The following is a 25,155-nucleotide window of genomic DNA, read 5'->3' as shown; positions in this document are numbered from 1 at the left end:
AAGAACTCTTTGACTAGCTAGGTGTGGTGGTCCACACCGTTAATCCCAGAACTTGGGAGGCAGAGGTAAGCACAGAGATCTCTGAGTTCGAGGCCAACCTGGTCTATAGAGCAAGTTCCAGGAGAACCAGGACTACATAGAGACGCTGTGGAGAAAAGCTAATGAACAAAAAAAGCTGGGCACGCCTTTAGTCCCATCACTCAGGAAGCAGAGAGGCAAGTGGATCTCTGTGAGTTCAAGGCCAGCCTGGTCTACAGAACTAGTTCTAGATACACCACAGGCTACATAGAGAAATCCTGTCTTAAAAAAAAAAAACAGAGAGAGAGAGAGAGAGAGAATGTGTGTCATTTCTCTGACTCTAAACTGCTCTTGACAAAGTGAAGACTCTGGACCCAGTGAAAGCTCTAAGAAGCTTTATTTAATCCTACTCAGCTTTATTTAATCCTACTCTGTCAAGAGTGAGTGTGTGTGCTCAAATACACACAATTAGAGAGGCACACTACCTGGAAAGAGACAAGGAAATGAATACACTTGGATAGGTTATTTTCTTTTAAAAAAAAGTATCATTAATCTTTAATCTTAGATCCTATTACAGTATCATGAATCAGCAAGCAGACATCAAAGTTAAAGAGTCCAGTAAACATCTCATTTTATAATACTCTTTTATTTGATTAAAGAATTTGCCTTCGTTGTGTACATTGGAATGTTATATTCCCTACGTATTTTACAGGGTTACAAAATGTCTCTCATTTTAAATATTACCCCAAAAGTAATTTCAGAAAAAAGTCTTTGTGAAATTAAACTTGCCTTTAAAAATCATAGGGTCAAACAACTCTGAAATACAACTGGATTAATAAGATTTCTTGTCTACTTAACTACATGACAGACTTCTTATCCCAGTCCCCTTCCTCAGAAAACCTTACATGGAAACCAAGCTGGAGATAAGGATTCTTCCCTGATGCAGTTTAGGGGGAAGGGAAGGCCAGAACTTTCTTTGGCAAGCCTCCACAGCCATCTTGCTTCATGGATAGTAAACTCCTGCCGTGGAGGGCCAGCTGTCCAGAATGAGAGCCCTGCTCTCCAGCACCTCAGAATGTGCAGTCATCTACTGTCATTTTCTGCTTCCCATTGCTAGTGCCTGCAGCCTGCAGCCACTGATCATCCAACCTGCCCAGTGCAGTGCTTGAGGACCGGGTGATTCAGCCTCCATTAAAAAGGCAATGGATCAAGTGCAGCTGAGAAACAATTACTACATGATGACATAAAAGAGGCTGAGAAGAGAAAAGGATTTTAGGAACAGGGACAAACAGGCAGGTGGAACATGTCTGGTCAGATGGAAGTTGAAATGGGAGATATCTGAGCAACTCCTCTCTCCTCATCAGGATAATCACTTGCCTCACTCAAATGGTGAAGATGGGGGTCTCCTTGATAGTTTAGGGCTAAAGGGAAACGGCACAGACTCACTAACCTCATTTCTGCTGGGAAGACTGACAAGGGAACAACTGAAGAGGGAGGACGTGAGAAATCAAAGTGGACTGACACTGAGTGACTGCAGTAACTTAGTACTGCCCCACATGTGGTGAACCGGAAGCTGGGGAGCACCAGCAGCAGACATGATTCCATGTGGCAATGGATGTAGTCATCTTGAAAAGGTGTATACACCTGAAAGCTGTTTTTCAGCTACCTTTAATATTGACACGAGTGGGACTCACAGTACTGCTTACCACTGGAAAGGCAGGTCCTACAAGGGAACAACCTGGCAAGAAAATAGAACAATGGATGGACGCAGGAGAGGAAATAAGACAACCATGTATTTCAAACTTCTAGACTCTACATCCCTTAAGCAGCTCACTGGTATTGTCTGAAGTCAAGAATGGGTTAGATAACCTTGTTCTAGGAGTGCCGAACACAATACCTACAAAGAGATGATCTCAGTGCATGACTGAGTGTACTGGAGAAAAAAAAAATCAAATCTATAGAGAAAACTGAGTGTACTGAAAAATCAAATCTATAGAGAAAAACTTTTTAAAACGAAGTATGAAATATAACTCTATTTAGGGATTAAAATAAATGGGAAACTTATATGAAGGCAGAAGAGGTGTTTACGGGATTCCCTGGAGAGCTTGCTTTCCTGCTGGCCAGTAAAATCTGTCAAAGAAATCAGCAGCCTTTCCCTTTATGTTAGTGTCTTTTCTTTGTTAAAGAATGTCTCTGTGACACCAGAACGCTGGGGTGAGTTGAGGGTCCTTGCGCGCAGAGGATGTACACTGTATCAGGAAAAAAAGGGGGTCTCCAATGGCTTGTAAATTTGGAAAAACTCTTCAGCCACTTTTGGCTTCTTCTTTATTAATCTGAAATCCTTCCTTTTCGGTTTTCCTCCTTCTTGGTATTACAGGATTTCATATTTGTCCACTAAGAAAGTGGTCTCTGTGGAAAATCTGACAGGGCTGTTTCCATCTACCTGGGTCACTTTGGTAACCTACGAAAGCAAAAAGTGTGGTAAGGAAAAAGGATGGTGAGTCTACAAAATATTGATTACATTTTCATTATAGATTACATCAAATTCTCTAAGAGCAGCACTAAAAGTAGCCTAGTAATACTAAAAACCACTCACTCACACTTGCAGCTTTTGGCATTATCCAATCTGCTCTTGGCTGCAGTAAAACAGAACAGCTGCCACAAGTAAAAGCTCAGAATAAGCAGAGTGGTGGCGCAGGCCTTTAATCCCAGCACTTGCGAGGCAGAGGCAGGCGGATCTCTGTGAGTTCGAGGCCAGCCTGGTCTACAAGAGCGAGTTCCAGAACAGGCTCTAAAGCTACAGAGAAACAATGTCTTGAAAAACCAAAAAACCCAACCATGTTTGTGCTGGGAGCCAAGCCAGATCTTCTACAGCATATCTTTAACTGCTGAGCTATCTTTCTGCCCCCTCCCTATAAAAATGTAAATGCTAAAACAAACAAACAAAAAACCACATAGGCCAGGAGTGGTAGTACGTGCCCACAATTCAATTCCAGCACTCAGAAAACAGACCTTGCCGGGTGGTGGTGGCACACACCTTTAATCCCAGTACTCAAGAGGCAGAGGCATGTGGATCTTTGTGAGTTTGAGGCCAACCTGGTCTACAAGAGCTAGTTCCAGGACAGACTCCAAAGCTACAGAGAAACCCAGTCTTGAAAAACAAACAAACAACAACAACAAAAAAACTGGAGGGACACCTGGTCTACACAGCAAGTCATCCAAGGCTACATAATCAGACCCTGCTGTAAAAGGAAAAGGAAAGAGAAAGAAAGAAAGAAAGAAAGAAAGAAAGAAAGAAAGAAAGAAAGAAAGAGAAAGAAAGAAAGAAAGAAAGAAAGAAAGAAAGAAAGAAAGAAAGAAAGAAAGAAAGAAGGAAGAAAGAAAGAAATGTGACGAGCAAGTCAGAAATGGAGTCTGCAGAACACCTCAGCTTTGACCTTTCCCTTGACATGGAACTGTACCACCTATCAGACACTTGTTTCTGCCGTCTGTCAGAACAGATTACCTGTATGTTGCAGTAATTTTTTTTGGAGATGAAGGAAACTTGAACAGGGAAGAAGTCATTGGGCTGCCCAGGAATGCTGAACTCCAAGCTGCCACTCTTATTTTTGGCATCAATCACTGGCAGGCACCACTCCAAGGTATTTCGCCGACTGTCATGTCGATATTCACCGTCAATCTCACCAATCACTGGCGCACCAACACCCGATCTGTCAGGAGAAACATCTGGTCATTGTAGTTATCTAGAACTCAGAGAACTCCAACAAGGAAAGGAAAGCCAACCCCAATTTGACCACAGCTGGGTAGTGGGGCACATGTCTTTAATCCCTGCACTTGGGAGGCAGAGGAAGGTAGATCTCTGTGACTTCAAGGCCAGCTTCGTCTACAAAGTCAGTTCCAGGACAGCTAAAGCCAGACACCCCCCCCCCCAAAAAAAAACAAAAAACTACACATCTCAAATTTTGCCTCAATTTTTTTAAAGACTGTGCTACTCACTAACTTTGAGGATCAAATCCTAGCACCATTGCTAAGGATATCACTTGACTTCCTTTGTAGAAAAAGACATTAGAACAATAGGCATTTAAGACAGCTCTGGGTGCTAACTAGGCCTCGGAGCTAACAGGGAACTGAGATTGCAACTGTCTAAAACTGTTTCTACTGTAAAAATCACTTTATGGATTGTTAGCCTGCTAAGGAATTTTTTTAAACAATGTATGTCTTTAATAAATAACAATAAAAAAACAAAACAGGTTGGTAGTAGGGAGAAACTTTACATACCAAAAAATAGAGGTGAAAATTGGATCTTTGAGATTTGTTCTCAAAAGAGTTCAGAATATTTAAAACTTTACTGAAGCCAATGCTAGTAAATTTATCTGATTTATAATCTAGTGAATTTATTTGGTAAGTGAACAGTGAAAGCATGACAACAAAGTCTGGCCAAAATAGAAATAGACTGGAAAAAGAGACACCCAGCTGTTTTTGGTCACAGAAGAATCAGGGCTAGTTAGGATGTACTCTGCACTCCCACAAATGGCTGACAGGCAATGTCACCTACTCCTACACATTCTAAATTTACCCTCTTTTAATTTACCAGTGACACTCAGTGCTTACATTAGGGGCAGGGTATGTAAGAAAAACAAAGACTACTTTAAGGGTTGCAAAAGACTTTAACTCTTTCCCATCAATTCTACAGTGCTTGGTCCTTCTCTGCTCCAATTCCAATTATGACTTCTAATCTGATCAGCTCTAGACACTGGGGTAAAACGTTCTCGAAAGATCTCTTCTCCAGGCCATTGCAAAACTGAACAAAGACACAGGAAACCACCACAGCCACAATTACAGAGCAGAGAGAGGCCTCAAAACTATGGCATCCTAAAATAGTCTAGTAAAATAAATCTCAACAAACAGAGACAACCTGTCAGTAGTGCCCAATCCTACCACTCTCCAAGGTTCTAGATGATCCTAGAGAATATAGCTATTGAAATATACAAGACATACTGGAACCAGAAATTTGAGTTTTATGTGTGTGTGACAGGAATTGTTTGCAACAGCATCTCATTCTGTAGCCCAGGTCGACTTGAAAGTCAAACTAGAAAGGATCCTCCTGCTCTGGGCTCCCTAGTGCTAGGATTAGTGTTTAAGCCACCACAACCAGCTAGACATACACGTCTATCTTCCCTGTGCTGACAGTTTTCCATGTGTATACGTGTCAAACTTAACTGCACTGCTTATCACGCCCCTGCTGCCCTGCCCCCACCACACACACAGGGTTTCTCTATGTAACCCTGGCTGTCCTGGAACTCACTCTGTAGACCATGCTGCCATCTAACTCAGAGATCCATCTGTCTCTGCCTCCTGAGTGTTGGATTAAAGGCTTGCACCACCACTGCCTGGCCAAACACAACTATTTTTTTTTAAAGAAGCAAGTATCAGCCATGTCTAGTGCCTTATGCCTGTAATCCTACCTACTCATGAGACTAAGGCAGGAGAATCACAAATTCAACGCCAGTCTGGGCAATTTAGTGAAGCCCTGTCTCAAAACAGGTAAAAAGGACTGAGAATGTAGCCCAGTAGTAGAGCTCTTGCTATGTTTAAGCCTCTACATTTAATCGGTATTACCACAACAGGGAAGAAAATAAACATTTCAAAGTGGTTATTCGGTGAAGTACTGCCTCTATAAACCCACGAAGGGAAGAGGATTATTAGGAGAATTTCACTTACGGGAGTGGGATGGTGATGACCACATCATTGAGCTCTAAATTATCTTCCTGCAGTTCATATTCTATGTTCACATCACAACCATTTCCACTTTCAGAGGGCCAGCAATTAACTGAGAAAAAAAAAAACAAGGCCATAATACCTCAGCTTTAGAAAAAGAGAACTGTTTCTTGGCCTTGGGGCCAAGATCAAGAGTATGGAGGAGTGGGAAATGTTAAGATGGCAAATACATCCCGACTGCCAACTGCAGGTCTGTAGCACTTTAATGTAAAACATACATTGATGGCTCAAAACTGGCTGTAAGTCCAGCTCCAGGTGATCTGATGACCTTTTCTGGCCATCACAGGCACCTATTCACAGGTGCATATATTTCACAGAGACACAAGATAAATAAAACCTTTAAAAAATTAAAATGATTAATTAAAATATACCAATTACAGCAGCGATTGCATTTTGAAGACAGTCATTTTGCCAAAAAGAACTTGCTATGTCAATGAAGATAAGCACATACCCATGAAGAGGCACCTACTTGTCAAGGGAATAAAAGATTCCTCTGTTGTCTGTAGTCTCCACTTAAGTACCCCTACATCACTGTTGACTGGAAATGACTTCTCTGGGTTTTTCAAGCCAATGAGAGACTCTGCAGTGAAAAGCTTTTTATCCACATTTGGATGGGTCTGGAATGAGAAGAGAAGGACATCTGAAGTTCAGAGTGACAAGTGAACCGGGCCAGCAAGATGGCTCAGCGGGTACTTGCTGCTAAGTCCAATGACCTGAGTTGAGTCCCTGGCAGCCACAGAGAAGGAGAAAACCAACACTTTTGGAAGTTATCCTCTGACCTCTAGACACAGAGACATATATACAAGCATAAATAAATAAGAGGAGCTTGAAAATGTAGCCCAGTTGGCAAAGTACTTGCCTAACATGCATGGGACTCCGGGTTCAATTGCCTGTAATCCTAGCACTCTGCAGTTGGAGGCAGGATTACAAGATTAGAAATTCAAGATCTCACTCTGTTACATAGACCCCTCTAGGCTTATATGGCCCCTAAATAGGATTCCTAATAAATTACAATTCTTTTTAATTTTGTGGAAAGATGTGCCTTCTATAAAGGCTTAATATTTTAGACCAAAGCTATATAAAAATACCCCATTTCTAACAAACAAATAAAACTGAAAGAAGGCTAAGGTTATATAGTTGAGTATAAAGTCAGCTCAAGCAAGAGTCTGTATTCCATTTCTAAGTCCTGCAAAACCAAATAAACCCAGAAAAAAAGACTGTGCTAGGTAAATAATGTCTAAATACTCAATATAAAAGCCTTTACACACCTGGAGCTGCACCCCTTTTTTATCTTCATTTTCTACATGGAGACGAATCCGGCCAAATTTTTCATCTGAGATTCTAAGCATGATCATGCCATGCAACTCCATATTCTGTAATCCCCCATCTCTCCCACAGGTCAGTGTGATCTTTTCTTCAATCTTCATATGCACACTATAAAGCAAAAGGTTTGTCAGAGAAATAAAAACCAGACTGGAGATGTGATTAAGTTGGTAGTGTTTGTCTAGCATACAAGAAGCACTGGGTTTGATCCCCAGCTCCATATAAAACCAGGTGTGATGGTACTGCTTTGGTACACTTGGAAGGTAAGATTAGGAGAATGTTCAGGCCACCCTTGGCTCATAATGAGTTCAAGGCCAATATGAACTACAAGAGACTGGGGTCTTAAAAAGAAAGAGAAGGGGGTTACAAAGATGGCTTAATTGTTAAAAACACACACAGAAAACCCAAGTTTGGTTCCCAGCACCCCAAATAAGGCAGCTTACAATCACCTGTAACTCCACCTTCAGGAGATCCAATGCCCTCTTCTGGAGTCCTTATGTATCTGCACTCATGTGCATCCTCCCCAAATACAAATTTATACGTAATTTTAAAAGATTAATAAAGCCAGGTGGTGATGGTACACACCTTTGATCCCAGCACTTGTGAGGCAGAGTCAGATAGATCTCTGTGAGTTAGAGGCCAGCCTAGTCTATAAAGTGAGTTTGAGGCCAGCCTGGTTTATAGAGTGAGTTCCAAAAAGAAGACTTACAGAGAAACCCTGTCTCAAAAACAACAACAACAACAAAAAAACCAAACAAATAATTTATAGAAATTCATTACTTTGCAAGCAAATTTTTAAAAAGTAAAGCTAGGTGTGGTAGTATACCCTTTTAATATCAGCATGTGGGAGATATAGGTGGATCTCTGTGAGTTCGAGGCCAGCCTGGTCTACATGGCAGGTTCCTGGCTGGCCCTGCCCCAAAAATGAACAACAAAAACCATCTTTTTTAAAAAAATAAATTTGAACATTGGTATTCTGTAAAGGTGAATGATGCTTTCCCTAGAACATATAGGCTATTTAGTAAAAATCCTAGTGCCAGGCATGGAATACAAAGCCTCCAAAACATCAGAGCCTATTCCTCCCATTGCTCTTGTTTCTTCAACTAGAATAGACAACTCACTTCAGATGCAGGACATAGAGAAATTGGTGGAACTGAGTTGAAAACTTCCTCCCTGGTAGCTAGCTTTCAGTGCTGGAGGTATTATGCAGACCACTGGAGAGAAAAGATAAATGGCCTTACTCAGTACTGAACCCTGAGCACTCTAATACTGTTCTGCCAAGCAAGCTATGCCCAGTGGTGCAACAGTGGCATGTAGGTTATGGGGATACCAACTGCTTCCTGGATTGATCCGAGGCCTTCTCTTCACAAGAAGGAATTCAAGCCTGATACTGTAAACCTGGTCAAAGTCCATGGTTTGGTAGGTCACAGGCCCTAGTGGAAAACCTACTACTGCTGTTTTGCTAAATGGATACTGCTTCCTAAATATTGATGTTTATCTACAGATTGATAATGTTCCTAATCTTGGCCACAGAAGCCTCTTTCTTCGGTTAGCAATAAGGCAGAGATTTCTAACTCTTCAAGGTGTTAAAAATAATTCTTGAGCGCTCAGTCCTAAATAGGACCTCTTTATTTTACTATCTTCCTCCCCAGGATTAGGGAACATCAAAAGAAGAGCCAAGAGATGGGAAAGAGTACCACGAAGTGCTGTCTTCTGGACATGACGTGACTGCCACACTCATGAGCTCACTGTAGCCACAGTTATATGTGGAGGAGATCAAGCCAACAGGATTAGTAAACATTTTAGTAAGCACAAGTAATTGGATCCAGCAATTTACAAAAGAAAAAAATAAATAAAAAGGACAGGTCATGAATGTGGAAGGAGGACCTAGTAAAGAATGTCCAAGGGAAGGAAGTGAGGAGAACCTAGTGGTGGGCATAATCAAGATTCTGTATATACATTATATATCAAATTGTCAAAGAATAAATAAAAGATATTCTAAAACATAATAAAACTTAAACAAAAGTTATCTTTTTTTTTAAACAAAAAAAAATCTTCGCCAAGATTTACCTATTGTTAATATATTCCATTTGGTTCATCATCTGTATACTAATACTCTTTATACTAGTACTCTTTTGGGGGGAATTTTTTTGTAATTTTTTTTTTGAGACAGGGTTTCTCTGTAGTTTTGGAGCCTGTCCTGGATCTATCTTTTATAGACCAGGCTGGCCTCGAACTCACAAAGACCTTCCTACCTCTGCCTCCTGAGTGCTGGGATTAAAGGTGTGTGCCACCACCGCCCAGCCACTCATACTCTCTTTAAATAAATCTTACACACACATCCCCCATAAACTATTAAGACGCTGGTTATGAACACTGTGGTAGTTTGAATGTTAACTGGCCCCCATATCCTCATAAGGAGTGGCACTATTAGGAGATGTGTCTTTGTTGGAGTGCATATGGCCTTGCTGGAGGAAATATGTTACTGCAGGGGTGGGCTTTGAGGTTTCCTATGCTCAGGATACCACCCAGTGTCTCAGTTCATTTCCTGTTGCCTGCAAGATATAGTATTCTCCGCTATTACTACAGCACTATGTCTGCCTGCCCACTGCCATACTCCATGCCATGATGATAATGGACTGAACCTCTGAAATTGTAAGTCACCCCAATTAAATGTTTTACTTTATAAGCGTTGTTGAGGTCACGGCGTCTCTTCACAGCAACAAAAACCCTAAGACAAATGCTATAGTCCTTTTCCCTTTAAACATTATATTCTTACTTTACAAGAACAAGGACATTCTTGTACTAGGTATAATCTAATATCAAAGTGCTTGCCTAGCATGCACAAGGATATTCTCTTATATAACTGTATTAATGCTATCATTAACTCCATATATTTATACTGAATTAATACTTCCATTCAACCTACTAACAACATGTCAATTATCTTATTATCACAAAATACAGTACAGGATCCTATCCAGGGTAAAGCACTGCATTTAGATGTCATTTAACTATGACTTCATGTAAGTAAATTGTTATGTCTTCTTCTTTTATACCCTAGGAACTGAACCCAGGGCCTTGCAAATGAACCAGGGCAAGAATTACTGAACCCAGGGCAAGAACTATTGAACAATATCCCTAGTCCTTAAATACGTAATTCATTATCTGTAATTTAACAGGGGAAATGCAACTAGAAACTCTATCTTGTGGTGGCTTGAATGAAATAGACAGACAGAAAGAGGAAAATGCTTAAATTCTCTTTACTATGTGATGGTAGGTAGGTGGGTAGGTAGGTAGGTAGGTAGGTAGGTAGGTAGGTAGACAGACAGACAAACAGACATCTAGATGGATGCTCAAATTCTCTTTACTATGTTAAGTGTGAAACCTTAAAAGTGGTTAAAAACATATTCTGTTCTCTCAAACCTAAGATCTGCTCCTAGCATCCGCTCACAGCAGCTTTTATTTAACTGCAGTTCAAGGGGAAATCCATTGCCCTCTTCTGGTTTCAGTGGGCACCTGCACCCCCAAATGCACAGGCCATACTCACATAACTTAAGTGTTCTTTTTGTTTTGTTTCTTTTTGAGACAGGGTTTCTCTGTGTAGCCCTGGCTATCCTGGAACTTGATCTGTTGACCAGGTTGGCCTTGAACTCACAGAGATCCGCCTGCCTCTGCCTCTTGAGTGCTGGGATTAAAGGCATATGCTACCACCTTTTAGCCACATTATTTTTAAAAAAACAAAAACATACAAAAATAAGGGACTAAAGAGATGGCTCAATGATTAAGATCACTCACTGATCTTCCAGAGGACCCAGGTTCAATTCCCAAGACCCACATGGCAGCTCACAACTGTCTGTAACTTCAGTTCCAGGGAATCTGACACCTTCACACCAATGCTCATAAAATAAGTTAAAAATAAATAAATAAAAATAAATTAAAAAAAAATAAAGGCATAAAGCCTCAGCCTTTCCCTAAACAACCAGAATAGCACCAGTACACCAGTAAGTGAAGAGATCAGTCTAGAGGTAACAGTTCATTTCTAACAGAAGAGAACACAAAAGAGCAAACAGTCCCTTTTATGCACGCACACCTGATAGAGGTATCCTCCCAGAATCATCTTTCAGTTGACCTCAAAACTATCAGTTAACAGTAAGTCTGGGATAAGGACAAAAAAATTGTGTCGTGGTCAAATGAACTCGATTAACCTATCACTTAAAAATGTCACCAACCTCAAGTCCAAATGGATCAAAGACCTCATAAAGCCAGCCACACTGAACCTTACAGAAGAGAAAGTAGGAAGTACACTTGAACGCATTGGCACAGGGAACCACTTCCTAAAAAGAACCCCAGCAGCACAGATACTGAGAGAAACAATTAATATATGGGACCTCCTGAAACTGAAAAGCTTCTGTAAAGCAAAGGACACAGTCAACAAGACAAAATGACAGCCTAAAGGATGGGAAAAGATCTTCACTAACCCCACATCAGACAGAGGTCTGATCTCTAAAATATACAAAGAACTCAAGAAATTGGACACCAAAAGATCACATAATCCAATAAAAAAATGGAGTACAGACCTAAACAGAGAACTCTCAACAGAGGAGTCTAAAATGGCTGAAAGACACTTAAGGAAATGTTTAACATCCTTAGTCTTCAGAGAAATGCAAATTGAAACAACTCTGAGACTCCATCTTACGTCTGTAAGAATGGCCAAGATCAAAAACACTGATGACAACTTATGCCGGAGAGGTTGTGGGGAAAGGGAACACTTCTGCATTGCTGGTGGGAATGCAAGCTGGTACAACTCCTTTGGATGTCAGTGTGGCAATTTCTCTGAAAATTAGGAAACAACCTTCCTCAAGACCCAGGAATACCACTTTTGGTTATATATCCAAAGGATGCTCAATCATGCCACAAGTACATGTGCTCAACTATGTTCATAGCAGCTTTGTTTGTCATAGCCATAACCTGGAAACAACCTAAATGCCTCTCGACCGAAGAATGGATAAGGAAAATGTGGTATTTTTACACAATCGAGTACTACACAGCAGAAAAAAAATGACATCTTGAATTTTGCAGGAAAACAGATGGAGCTAGAAAACATTGTTTTGAGTGAGGTAACCCAGACACAGAAAGACAATTATCACAAGTACTCACTCATAGGTAGTTTTTAAACATAAAGCAAAGAAAGCCAGCCTACAAACCACAATCCCAGAGAACTTAGACAACAATGCGGACACTAAGAGAGACTTACATAGATCTAATCTACATGGGAAGTATAAAGTATAAAAAGACAAGATCTCCTGAGTAAATTGAGAGCATGGGGACCTTAGGGGAAGACTGAAGGGGGGAGGGGAGTAGCAAGGAGGGGAGGAGAGAAAAATAAAGAGCTCAATAAATATCAGTAAAAAAAAAGTCACCAACCATTGTTTCAGCACTAAGAGAAAAATCCAATTATACTGCATTCAAATACTTAAAATACAGCACATTCACATTAATTTCCTTTAAAGACTTAAAGACGTACTCTCCTTTATAGTTTTAATTAGAAAAAAATATAGGGTTAATGTAGCTCTCTCTGTAATTCAAGTTCTTTTTTTCTTTTTGACCTAGGATCTCACGTAGCTGAGGCTGGCCTTGAACTCCAGGTTTTCCAACCTCCACCTCCCCAACAGTGGGATTACAGGCCTGTACCGTCATGCCATGCTCAAGACAAGTTACAGAGTAGGCATAAAGTTACCTTTCCTAAATTATCCAATTCAAGTTCTAAACTTCATAGAAAACAAATAGCTGAGAGTTTTCATGTTTAAAGTGGGGGGAAAAATATACCTTAAGTTAATACCTGGAACATATACTCTATCTAAATAAAATTTTAAATTGAGGGACGGAGAGATGGCTCAACGGTTAAGAGCACTGGCTGCTCTTCCAGAGGACCCGGGTTCAATTCCCAGCCCCACATGGCTGCTCACAACTGTCTGTAACTTTATTTCCTTTGGGTCTGACACCTTCACACCAATGCACATAGAATAAAGTTAATAAATTATTTTTTTTTTAAAAAGTTCTAAATTTTTTTTAAATCAATAAGTTAAAAGGCACAAAAATATGCAACTAGCACATATGTAGCCCAGTGGCAAAACAAATCACATACACATACACACACACACACACACACACACACACACACACACGCCTGCCTCTGACTCCTGGGTGCTGGGATTAAAGGCATGCACCACCACCACCTGCTAAAAAGACAATTTTTAAAAATTATATTGTTTATTCTTGAAGAAGTCATTATTACCTTTCCATATTAATGGGCAGAGCATGCACTTTGGTTGCTTCCGAGGTACGTTTCCCCATATTAGAAGACATAATAGTTTCACCTTCAGACTTCAATTTGTCCACAAAGTTATCTACTTCCTTTCCTTTGGCTCCAAGTTTCAAAGCCTTGCTAGGACCTGAAGGTCTAAGAGGAAGAATAAAAAACAAGTAAATAGATGATAAAAAATACAAAAAGCCCCAAACATTAGTTAATGGCCTTCTACCAACAAGATTCCTCTGAAGGAATATGAAGATCACAAGGAGAAAGCCTGCTTCCTAGTGTTGGTGGACAACTAGACCACTGATGGTATAATACGAACCTGCACAAATGGACAACCATTATTAATATGTAAGCATTAAGTACCTAAATACCAAAGGTATAATTTTATAATCATGAGTGATCTGGTGAAAACTTAACATCTTCCAATCAGATAAATGTGACTATGCATAAGTCTTTGCATGTAATTTCAGAACTCTCTTTTAAACAAAAGGAAAAATAACACAGATGTTTGCTTTATAACTATTGTTTATATATCTAAATTTAGTATCAAAGCTTACTTCATTAAGTCTCTTATTATTTACAGTCAGCTTAGGAACCAAGTATTAGTCCCATGAGACACACACACACACACACATACAGCCTTCCTCTGTATCCTAGGGTTGTTGGTAATACGCTAGACTATACCTGGCTGGTGCAGGTGCCACTTTTGGTTTATCAGTTTCAATGATAGTTTCTGTGATCATGGCTGCTGTGCTGCCTCCAGACACCGCAGAACTACCAAATCCACCAAATCCTGGTGCTTTTTTGCCCTGTCTCTCTGCATCTCTTCGGGCCTGTTGTAATTCCTTTGCTTTCCGCCGCATCTCAGCCTTAGCTTCACGTTCCTGAGTCTATGGAAAGAGACATACTTGTATGTAGTTTTCAGTACATCTACATTAGCAAGTAAAACCAGGAAGATCAGATTAGTGAAGGCTAAGAAAAAGACACTCAAACTGGCAGTCTCAGAGGCCTCACTTACCTCTCTGACTGCTCTGAACACTTTCTCCTCATGAGAATCCATTTCTGTGAAGGTTCTGATCTGGGCCAAGTTAACATTCTCCCGGTATCCCAGAGCAACAATTTCATCAAAAGCAAAAATCAAATCAAAACAGTGTTCAGATATTTCATTTTCTTCTAAGGCGCGACAATATTCAGGAATCTAATCATGGATAGTAACAGAAAACAAAGATTACGAATTTCATAGCAGTTATGTTTCTAAGTTTCAAAATTTCAAAAACAATCTTAGCACTTGGGAGGTGGAAGGAGGATCCTGAGTTCAAGGTTATCTTCAGTAATGTAGCAAGTTAAGGCCATCCTAAGACTACATGAAAACTGTCTCAAAAATCAATCCATCAATACAATAAAATAAAAAACAAAACAAACAAAAAAAACCAACTAACAAAATAAAACAATGAGTTGAAGAGATGGCTCAACAGTTAAGAGCTGGCTTCGAACTCACAGAGATCTACCTGCCTCTTGAGTGCTGTCAACACTGCCTGGGTGTATCAGTAGTCTTTTTTTGGTTTCTCTGTAGCTTTGGAGCCAGTCCTGGAACTCGCCCTGTAGACCAGGCTGGCCTTGGAACTCACAGAGATCCACCTGCCTCTGCCCAAGACTGACACCACCACAGCTGGCTGTATCAACACTCTTAATCTAAAAACATTTCCAAATCTGAGCATAGTGGCGCATGCCTTTAATCCCTGCACACAGGAGGCAGGCAGATCTCTATAACCTGGTCTACCACAGAGAGTTTCAGGCCAGCCAGAGCTACATAGTGGACCCTACACACCTATAAACAGACATACACACTCACAGACAGACACATGGGTGGGGGTTCAAGCAAGTTTCAGAAACATGGACATATTAGTTAAGAACTGGAATATGAGGGGCTGGAGAGATGGCCCAGCAATTAAAAGCACTGGCTGCTCTTCCAGAGGACCACAGTTCAATTCCCAGCACCCACATGGCAACTCCACTGTCTGTGGCTCCAGTTCTAGGGGATCTGATACCTTCACACCAATGCACATAAAAGAATGATTTTGCATTCTCTATTAGACAGCCTAGGAAGGTACCCAACAAGTGGCTGCTGAATGAATAAAGAGCTATATGGGAATGGGGTATAGCTCAACGACAAGAGCCCTTGCCTAGAATGCATAAGGCTTTAGCACTGCAAAATAAATAAATAAATAAAGCTTTTGCTTGTTTGTTTGTTTTTCAAGATAGGATTTCTTTATAGCTTTGGAGCCTGTCCTGGAAACTTGCTCTATAGACCAGGCTGGCATCGAACTCACAGAGATCTGCCTGTCTGTGCCTCCCGAGTGCTGGGATTAAAGGCGTGCGCCACCACTGTACAGCCAATTTTTTTTTTTTTTTTTAAGGAATTGCATTGGTAAGTTGTTGAGAGGTGGTTAGGGGTACAGAGTTCACAAAATGTTAACATCAGCTATTTTAAAGTCAAAACTCCTTTCAACAAAAAAAGTAAAACACCACAAAGTAGAATCCAGTATTATAGGCCTCTTACCACTCTTGAGAAGAGCCTTAAAGTCTCCAAATCTTCTAAAATATTGCTGTTTTTGGTAGTGATCAATACCATGTACAGTTTCTCCATAGGTTGGTAGACATATCTTACACTCTCTGTTTCAACAAAAGTGTGTTGTTTTCCAGTGTTCATGAGTTTTGGAAAAGCTGCTAATAAACCTTCAATCCGAGTGCGGGTCATCTCCACAAACTGTCGAGAAACAATGGCCTTTCCAGCTTTCGTGCAGACTGCTGCTGCCAACAGCACCTGCCGAGAACACACACAGAAATAAGCACCCTTCACGTATTTTCACATTTCTTTTCTCAGCACCTCAGGGGAGCTTCCATACAATAAGTGACATGACTACTGACAGCTGTCTTCAAACTGTACTCCGTTGTTTCTTCATTACAGCATGAGATTTATAAGGCAAAGTTAAGGTAGAAGAAAATGAAGCAATTGTTCCATAATATACATAAATTTTAAAGACAAAATAGTTAAAAAATAACTTTTGGGGCTGGAGAAATGGCTCAGGTTAAGAGCACTGGCCGCTCTTCCAGAGGTCCTGAGTTCAATTCCCAGCAACTACAAGATGGCTCATGACCATATATATGTAATGAGGTTTGGTGCCCTTTTCTGGCTTGCAGGCATACATGCAGGCAGAACACTGTATACATAATAAACAAATAAATATAAATAAAAAAAGCAAAAAGACCCAACAACCTTCTGATATCATCCATTTAACAAAACAAATGCAAAAGAAATCAAATGCCAATGAGGAGAGGAGAAAAGATACACTGTGTTCTAATGGCCTCTTTGGTATAGGAATCCAGGAGTTCATACAAGCAACAACAAAAGATTGACACATCTGGAAAGACTCGCTGTTAGAATATAATCTCTTAAACAACAAACCCTGGTTTAATGCCCATTACAGATGAGCAATTTGAAAAACAAACATCAGTCAGTTTAAGTAAATATTCTTTTTTAAAAAATATTTATTTATTCATTATGTATACAATATTCTGTCTGTGTGTATGATTACAGGCCAGAAGAGAACACCAGACCCCATTACAGATGGTTGTGAGCCACCATGTGGTTGCTGGGAATTGAATTCAGGACCTTTGGAAGAGCAAGCAATGCTCTTAACCTCTGAGCCATCTCTCCAGCCCTTAAATAAATATTCTTACAGTGGCAATGCTCACGGCTTTCAGAACTGGGCCTTCTAGCATAATAGGCAAGCATGTTATTATCCACAGCATTTTGTCTATTTTAAAGTTTTGTTTTATTTTATTACAGGGTCTTTCTAAATTTCCTGGCTGCCTTCAAACTTATGCTCTTTTTGCCTCAGTCTCCAAAGCAGCTGGGATTATGGATGTGCATCCATCCATTCAGTTTCAATGTATTAATAATTGCTATGTACTCAGTATATAAGGACACAGTATCCAGAGAGGATACGCGACCCCAGCACCAGGGAGGTAGAGGCAGGAGAATTAGAAGCTCAAGGTCATGAGGAGGAGGAGACAGAGAGATAGGGAGACAGGAAGGAAGAGGTAAAAGTCAGCTAGTTAAGGCATCTCGTATCGTGCTTGTTTTTAAGCTGCAGAATAAAATAATTCATACTGACCCAGGTATGATTGTGCACACTTTTAGTTCCAGCACTTAGGAGACAGAGGCAAGTAGATAGATCTCTCTGAGATCAAGACCAATCTAGTCTATATATCAGGACAGCCAGGGATACATAGAGATCCTGTTTCAAACAAAACAAAATAACCCCCTCTAAATCCAAAAGACAATCTGTTGTGATATTTTCATCTCATTCTAACAATAAAGTTTGCTTAGAGTTAGAGGGCGGAGCTAGCCACTAGCTGACCAAGATTAATCATAGAGGTTTTGGAGGATTGAGGACAGATAGGAGACAGGAAGTAGCAATGAAGGAACAGAATAGGTCATTGGTGGCTTCTCTGCCGCTTCTCTGATCATTCAGGTTCTTACCCTGAATATCTGACTCCTAATTTTTATTTATAAATAATAATTAGATAAACGTATCAATAATTCATATTTTAAAGTATTTCATCTATATCCTGCACAAATAAGATCCCCCAGCAAACAGATCTGTATTTTTACTGATTTATTCTAACACTGCATTTTTCTCATGTGCAATCTCAAGAGCTGATACTATCATCTGCTCCACTTCCCAAATAAGAAACAACGTTTAGAAAAAGCTAGATTTAAGGAATTAACACATTAATTCTCCTGCATCTCTGATTCTATCAACTCTATACTGAATTTACCTTATCTTGGCTTGGTGGCATACTGGGCTGTGTACATGCTAAGTAAGTGTTTTACCACTACATCTCCAGCCTTTTGTTTTGTTGTTCTGCTTTGCTTTGTTTGAAAGAAGATCTTGTATAGCTGAGACTGGCCTGTAACTTTCCATCCTCCTGCCTCTGTTCCCTGAATGCTGAGATAACCTGTACATGCCACAATGTCAAAGCTACATGATTTATTGAATACCTGTTATTACATTAGATATCTCAGCGGTTAAGAGCGGTAACTATTCTTTCAGAGGACCCATGTTCAATTCCCAGCTCTCTGTAACTCTATTTCTAAGGTATCTGATAACTCTCTTCTGGCCTTCACAGGGACCAGCCATGCACATGGTGCAGACATACAAGCAGCCAAAACACCCATACACATAAAATAGTATAAAAGGAAGGCCCTGTCCCAAAACAAACAACAAAAATCAGTAGGGAGCACATCTTTAATCCTAGCAGTAGGGAGGCAGAGGTAGGTGGATCTCTGTGAGTTTGAGGCTATCCTGGTCTACAGATCAAGTTCCAGGGCTACACAGAGAAACCCTGTCTCAAAAGCAAACAAATAATCAGTAGGGTAAAAATAATATCTCAAGCAGGAAAACCTTGAGATTATTTGAGACATTTCATTAACCAGATATAAGCAAATAAGATTCCTGAAGAAGGATCAAAGTCCCCTATACTAAATGTAGATAAACCTCAAAACATCTAGAACACAAAACACAGGGTCTATGCAGGTGACATGGTCTCCAATCACTAATATAGCTAGAAAGGTCATCTCTGAACAAGATAAATTTATTCTCTGCAACATTAACACATCTTCTTAAATTCCTCAACATAGTAGTGCTTCTCTTCACATACATATTTACTGAAGTTTAGCAACTACTGAACTAGAACATTTATTAAAAGGTAAATTCTCCTACCACGATTTTCATTAGGGTCTCACTATGGCTGGCCTGAAACTCACTATGTAGATCAGAGGAACACATAGAGATCTGCCGACTGGATTTTTTTTTTTTTTCGAGACAGGGTTTCTCTGTGGCTTTGGAGCCTGTCCTGGAACTAGCTCTTGTAGACCAGGCTGGTCTCGAACTCACAGAGATCCGCCTGCCTCTGCCTCCCGAGTGCTGGGATTAAAGGCGTGCACCTCCACTGCCCGGCTTGCCAACTGGAATTAAAGGCATGCTACCATGCCTTTCAGCAGTTAGGGGAACTTACTGTTCTTGCAGAGAACCTGGGTTCTATTCCTAGCACTCACACAGCAATGCACAACCATCTCTAACTGCAGTTTCAGGGGACCAGATATCCTTTTCTGCCATCCTCCAGACACCAGGCATGAATGTGAGACAAACAAAACACCTTGGTGGTGGTGGTGGTGCACGCCTTTAATCCCAGTACTCTGGGAGGCAGAGACAAGTGGATTTCTATGAGTTCAGGTCAGCCTGGTCTACAAAGCAAGTTCCAGAACTGGCTCCATAGCTACTGGGAGGCCCTGGCTCAACCCCCCGCCAAAAAAAAAAAAGTTATTTAAAAAAATGAATAATTATGATTCTCAAAAGCTTTTTGAGTTGAGTGGTGGTGGCACAGCCCTTTAATTCCAATCCTCAGGAGGCAGAGGCAGGGGGATCTCTGTGATTTTGAGGACAGCCAAGGCTACCAAAGAAACTGCCTCAACAAAATAAAACAAAAACAAAAGCCAAGAGTTCAAGACCAGCCTTATCTACTTTAGAGTTTGAGGTCAGCCTGACCTACATGAGAAGTTGTCTCAATCAAAAGAAAGAGCAAGATCCTCTGCTCTCACATTTACACACCCATCCCAAAAAGAAAATAACTGTTTGGCAAACCAAACCATTTATTTTAAGGGTTTTATTGTGTAGCACTAGCTGGCCTGGAATTCACCATTTAGGTCTGCCTCTGCAAAGTTAGAATTAAAGGTGTGCATCACCATACACGGCTCAAACAACTTAGATGTTTACATGGTTTCACTATACTGTTTGTATAAGTTTAATATATGGATCAGGGTGCTAGAGAGGTGGCTCAGTGATTAAAAGTGCCAACTGCTCTCTCAGAGGACTTGAGTTTAGTTCCCGAGTACCTACATTAGGAAGCTCAAAACCACCTTAAGTTCCAGGGGATCCAATGCCCTGGATTCTAGCTTATAAAGATGGTACTTGTACACATATGGTATACATATACACACATTTAATGTATTTTAAATATATGTTTACGTACGGATCAGAAATGGCGTTAGCTGTGTGGTAGTGACATGCCTTTAATCCCAGCACTCGGGAGGCAGAGACAGGTGGATCTTCATGAGTTTGAGGCCAGTCTGATCTACCAAGTGAGTTCCAGGACAAGCTCCAAAACTACAGAGAAACTCTGCCTCAAAACCACACACACACACACACACACACACAAAGAAAAAGAAATGTCTTGAATTAGGAAATTTGAAGAATTAGGCTTTTGTTCTACCTTCCACTAACTGTGCAATCCAAGATCGGTCACTTGATTGCTTACAGAAATAACCCTAAAATATTAACTTATATGAAATCAAAGTGTTATTGTGGTTTTGTTTAATTTGGTTTTGTTTTTTTGGTACCAGGAATTGAATCAATGACCTATCACAGCCATACATTCTATCCAAACACTCACTCTACCTAGTACTGAGCTATTCTCCCATCCTTACCTGTTTTTTTCTTTTTTTTTTTATTGTGTGAATGTATGTATGAGTTATGTAGATATCAGCTGACAACTTTCCTGAATTGAAATGGTTCTTTTATCCTACCATGTGGGATTTGGTGATGAAACTCAGGTTTTCTACAAGTGCTTAAAAAAAAAAAAAAGCTAGGGGGCTGAAGAGATGGTTCGGCAATTAAGAACACTTAATGCTCTTGTACAAGACAGGGGTTCATACCCTAACACACACATGGCAGCTCACAACAATTTGCAACTACAGTTCAAAGGATCCAATACTCTCTTCTGGCTTCTGCAAGCACCAGGCACACATGTGGTACATATATAAGCATGCAGGCTAAACACTCACACACAAATAAAATAAATCTTGGGGGCTGGAGTGATGGCTCAGAGGTTAAGAGCACTGACTGCTCTTCCAGAGGTCCTGAGTTCAATTCCCAGCAACCACATGGTGGCTCATAGCCATCTATAATGAGACCTGGCACCCCCTTCTGCCTTGCGGGCACACATGGAAGGAATGCTGTACACATAATAAATAAATAAATAAATAAATAAATAAAATCTTTAAAAAAAAAAGGCCTGGGAAGTGGGAAAATGCTAAAGAGAGTTTGCTTTATTCTACTAAACAAACAAATGAGGCAGGCTGGGAAGATGACTCAGTATCTAAGAGTGCTTCAAAGCTCTGTAACCATGAGAACCTGAATCTGAATCCCATCACCTACATAAAAAGCCAGCTATGGCTGCAAGCCTGTAACCCCAGCATTGCAGGTCAGAGACAGGCAGATCCTGAGAGCTGACTGGTCCACCAATATAGCTGAAAAAGCAAACTTCTGGTTCAATAAGGCAGAGAGCAATAGAGGATGCTCAGCATCCTGCATCTCACAAACACACAATCTCTAAGTTTAACTAAGTGTCCTGTAAGTCTATAGACTCTATAAATTTAAGCTTTTGGAAACTTCACAGTAAGGCTCAATAAGTAAAGGTACTTGCCATTATAGTAAGTCTATTTACTATCTTCTTAATAATTAAGAACTCTAATTCTTAATTATATTAATTTATATATTTAATTATAATTAAACAATGGTCTATTCTAGAAATGGGTGCTATCAGAGAACTTACTATCAAGTTTATTCAAATGTAAGTTTAAACAAATTATTATAATGATATTTGGCAAATCCTAAGAAAACTAAGAAAAAAAGACAAATCAGAAGATGCATTTCAGCTAATGTAACCAAGTATGTCAGGAAACTGAAAGAAGAAGAGGGTGAGTTTCAGGCCAGGCTGAACTCCATCTGATTAAAGAAAAAAAAATTACAAAGTATTTCCTTTTGTAATTCATGTTATGAGCCACTTTTGCACTTTGCATATCTACAGTGACTGCAGTCTACAACAGTTTGCATTGATACTCAGTAACTAAAGTCTATGAAAATTTATTTTTCAAAAACAATGTTTATGTACATATTAACTTAATCTGAAATGTTTTAATATTAACTTAATCTAAAATACATTTTAATGATGCATGATTAGGTGTGTGATAAAATAATTACAGTGAAATGCTAAAAGAAACTAGTTGGGGGCTGGAGAGATGGCTCAGTGGTTAAGAGCATTGCCTGCTTTTCCAAAGGTCCTGAGTTCAATTCCCAGCAACCACATGGTGGCTCACAGCCATCTGTAATGAGGTCTGGTGCCCTCTTCTGGCCTGCAGACATACACACAGACAGAATATTGTATACATAATAAATAAAGAAATGTTTAAAAAAAAAAAAAAAGAAAGAAACTAGTTGGTAGTTACATGACTGGTCCGTGTAAGATTCCTTCAAAATTTCCAAATGTTTGGAAGTCTTATAAAAAATGTTAAGGAAAGACTACTTCTAGAAATTTTGGTGCAACTTTGAGATCAAAATTTCACCCCACTTGGGCAATTCTATGATATAAGGATCTTTTTGTAATTAAGTAGGGCCCAGAAACATTAACAGAATACCAAGTCTTTGACTTGACAGAGCAGATTGTACTGAGATAAACTACTCTCCACAACACACAAGTCTGGATATCTGGATCATGCTAAGTCTCTAATTCAGAAAGACAGGACACAGCTATATTATGTATACACATCAAAAGGACAAGCAAAAAAATACATATATACACATATAAATACACACACATATATGTATCTAAGCACACACATATCACTTAACACCTAGAGCTCTACTGTTCCTCAATTATCTTTGTTTGTCTGTCTGCTTTTTGGTTTTTGAGACAGAGTCTCAATATGTAGCCTTGGCTGCCCTGGAACTCTCTGTTAACCAGGCTGGCATCGAATTCAGAGATTCACCTGCCTCTATCTCCGAGTGCTGGTATTAAAGGTGTGAGCCACTATCGTCTGGTCTGTTCCTTCAATTATCAGTGAATTTAAAATCTTAAAGTTCTAAGAACATTTTAATAAACAAGATTTGATAAAGATCTGTATTTGGTTTCCTAAGGCTCTAGTTTCAACACTGAAACAACATACTCTAACATACACTATGATATTCCCCAAAACGTAAAAGAAATCACTATCCATGCCAGTAGTGGTGGTGCACACCTTAATTCCAGTGCTGGGAAGGCAGAGAGGTCAGTCTGGTTAGCATAGTGAGTTTCAGAACAGCCAGAGGACATAGTGAGAAACACTCTCTCTAAAGAACGGAGGCTGGAGAGGTGGCTCAGCAGTTAAGAGCACTTGTTCTTGAAGAGGACTTGGGTTAGCTCCCCTGCACCCACAGGGAGATTGGCAAGTGTCCATCCAGTTCCAAGGAATCCACCACCCCCTTCAGGTGGTGCACAAGACATACATACAAATGAGCAAATCACTTCATACACATAAAATAAAAACATCTTAAAAATAGAAGAAAAACCATATGAACAAACAAAAACAAAGAAAGTAACCTTGTGGAATTGGGACTTGGGGTGGGTATATGAGATTTTGGAAATATATGTCTAAAACCAAAATTGGGGAGGCAAACCTACTTAATGTAATTCATACACCTGAGGCTGGAAAAGGAACTTCCAACGGTTTAAAGACCAAACACGAATCTCTCCTCTAACCAAGTTCTTATTGAAAGAGTTGTCAGTAGAACTCAGTACGTATGACAAGTACCAAAATACTCTGTTGGATCTTAGGTATGCTTTCAAGTAACTCAAAAAAAAAATTCAAAAGATAAAAATTACTAGCTCCTTGGAAGCCATAGAATCCTTCTAGTTCCCGAATATCCAGATTTAGCTGATACAGCGGGGTCTGGCGGAGTCAATTCTGCTTTCCCCCATCCTCACCCACAGTCATTCTCCGATCTCCGTAACAGATGAGGACGGAAAGACCAAGCCTGCGGAGGTCCCCAAGTACAGCCCACCCCTTCTCCTCCAGCCGAGAACCCCGATTACAACATGCCACACGCATGTCACTCCACCCGAACACTAGTAGGTTCCCCGAAGACAGAAACCCCGTGTCTGTCACCCCATTTCTCAATGTTCTATACACTGTCCACTCGGCCTCGCTGCCAAAGTCACACGTACGCGCTACCCCGGGACAGACGCTCCGGGGACACCTGGGTCCTACACACGAGCGTCCGAACTTACTCCTTCCCGTGCTACCTCCACTTCCCCCTTTCGAGTAAAACTAAACAAAAAGAAGCTGAAATGGACGAGGTGGTGACAGGGGGACGAGGAGCTGCCGACAGGCCCGGCCTCGCCGAGCCGGAGCTCGCAGGGAACCGGCGGGAAGGACGGGAGGGCGGAAGGCCCAGGCGACAGCCACCCGCCCGGCTGGGTCGCGGTGTCGGGCGGGCGGGCGGGCGGACGCGGCGGTGTGGCCGGCGGAGGCCCGGTGGGCGCGGCAGCTCGCTCCAGTTTCCCCCGGAGGCCGCGCCAAGCCCGGGCCACCAGCGGGGCTGCGGGCGCGGCTCCTGCCATCCGGGCCCGGCCGGCGGGGACAGGGCGAGAGGACCCGGCCTCGGCGCTTACCATGGTGAGGCCGCAGGTGGGGCGCACCACGCTCTGGCTCCGCTGCGGCTCGGGCTGCAGCCCAGGGAAGCGGAGCTCGGGCCGCTCCGGACCTGCTGCCCCTGACAGGAGCCTCCGCCGCTTCGCCTCTGGCCAAGATGGCGGACCCAAGCCACGTCTCCAAC

At 40.9% G+C, this 25,155-nt stretch overlaps 1 protein-coding gene across 1 annotated transcript; it reads right to left on the bottom strand.

Moving 5' to 3' along the window:
• Nucleotides 1-645: 645 nt before the first annotated feature.
• Nucleotides 646-25,155, bottom strand: Arcn1 (archain 1 coat protein complex I subunit delta). Its single transcript, XM_075966132.1, has 10 exons — nt 24,992-25,155; nt 15,999-16,262; nt 14,457-14,636; nt 14,123-14,328; nt 13,418-13,582; nt 7,065-7,230; nt 6,266-6,413; nt 5,740-5,848; nt 3,524-3,728; nt 646-2,479 (listed from the first exon to the last, which is right to left on the bottom strand). The coding sequence occupies exons 1-10, from the start codon at nt 24,992-24,994 to the stop codon at nt 2,390-2,392; spliced, it is 1,536 nt and encodes a 511-aa protein (XP_075822247.1). The 5' UTR covers nt 24,995-25,155; the 3' UTR covers nt 646-2,389.

This window comes from Microtus pennsylvanicus, chromosome 3 (assembly GCF_037038515.1).
Source record: "Microtus pennsylvanicus isolate mMicPen1 chromosome 3, mMicPen1.hap1, whole genome shotgun sequence".
NCBI lineage: Eukaryota > Metazoa > Chordata > Mammalia > Rodentia > Cricetidae > Microtus > Microtus pennsylvanicus.
Note: the sequence above shows the minus strand (reverse complement) of the source record. Positions and strands in the feature narration are given on the sequence as shown.

Excerpts from the sequence above, each read along its gene's own strand:
- Arcn1 (XM_075966132.1), bottom strand. Across the intron at positions 14,329-14,456 it reads TGTTCAGAGCAGTCAGAGAG|ACTCAGGAACGTGAAGCTAA; the intron begins GTAAGTGAGGCC and ends CTCTTTCCATAG. Across the intron at positions 3,729-5,739 it reads GTCATCACCATCCCACTCCC|ATCGGGTGTTGGTGCGCCAG; the intron begins GTAAGTGAAATT and ends TTCTCCTGACAG.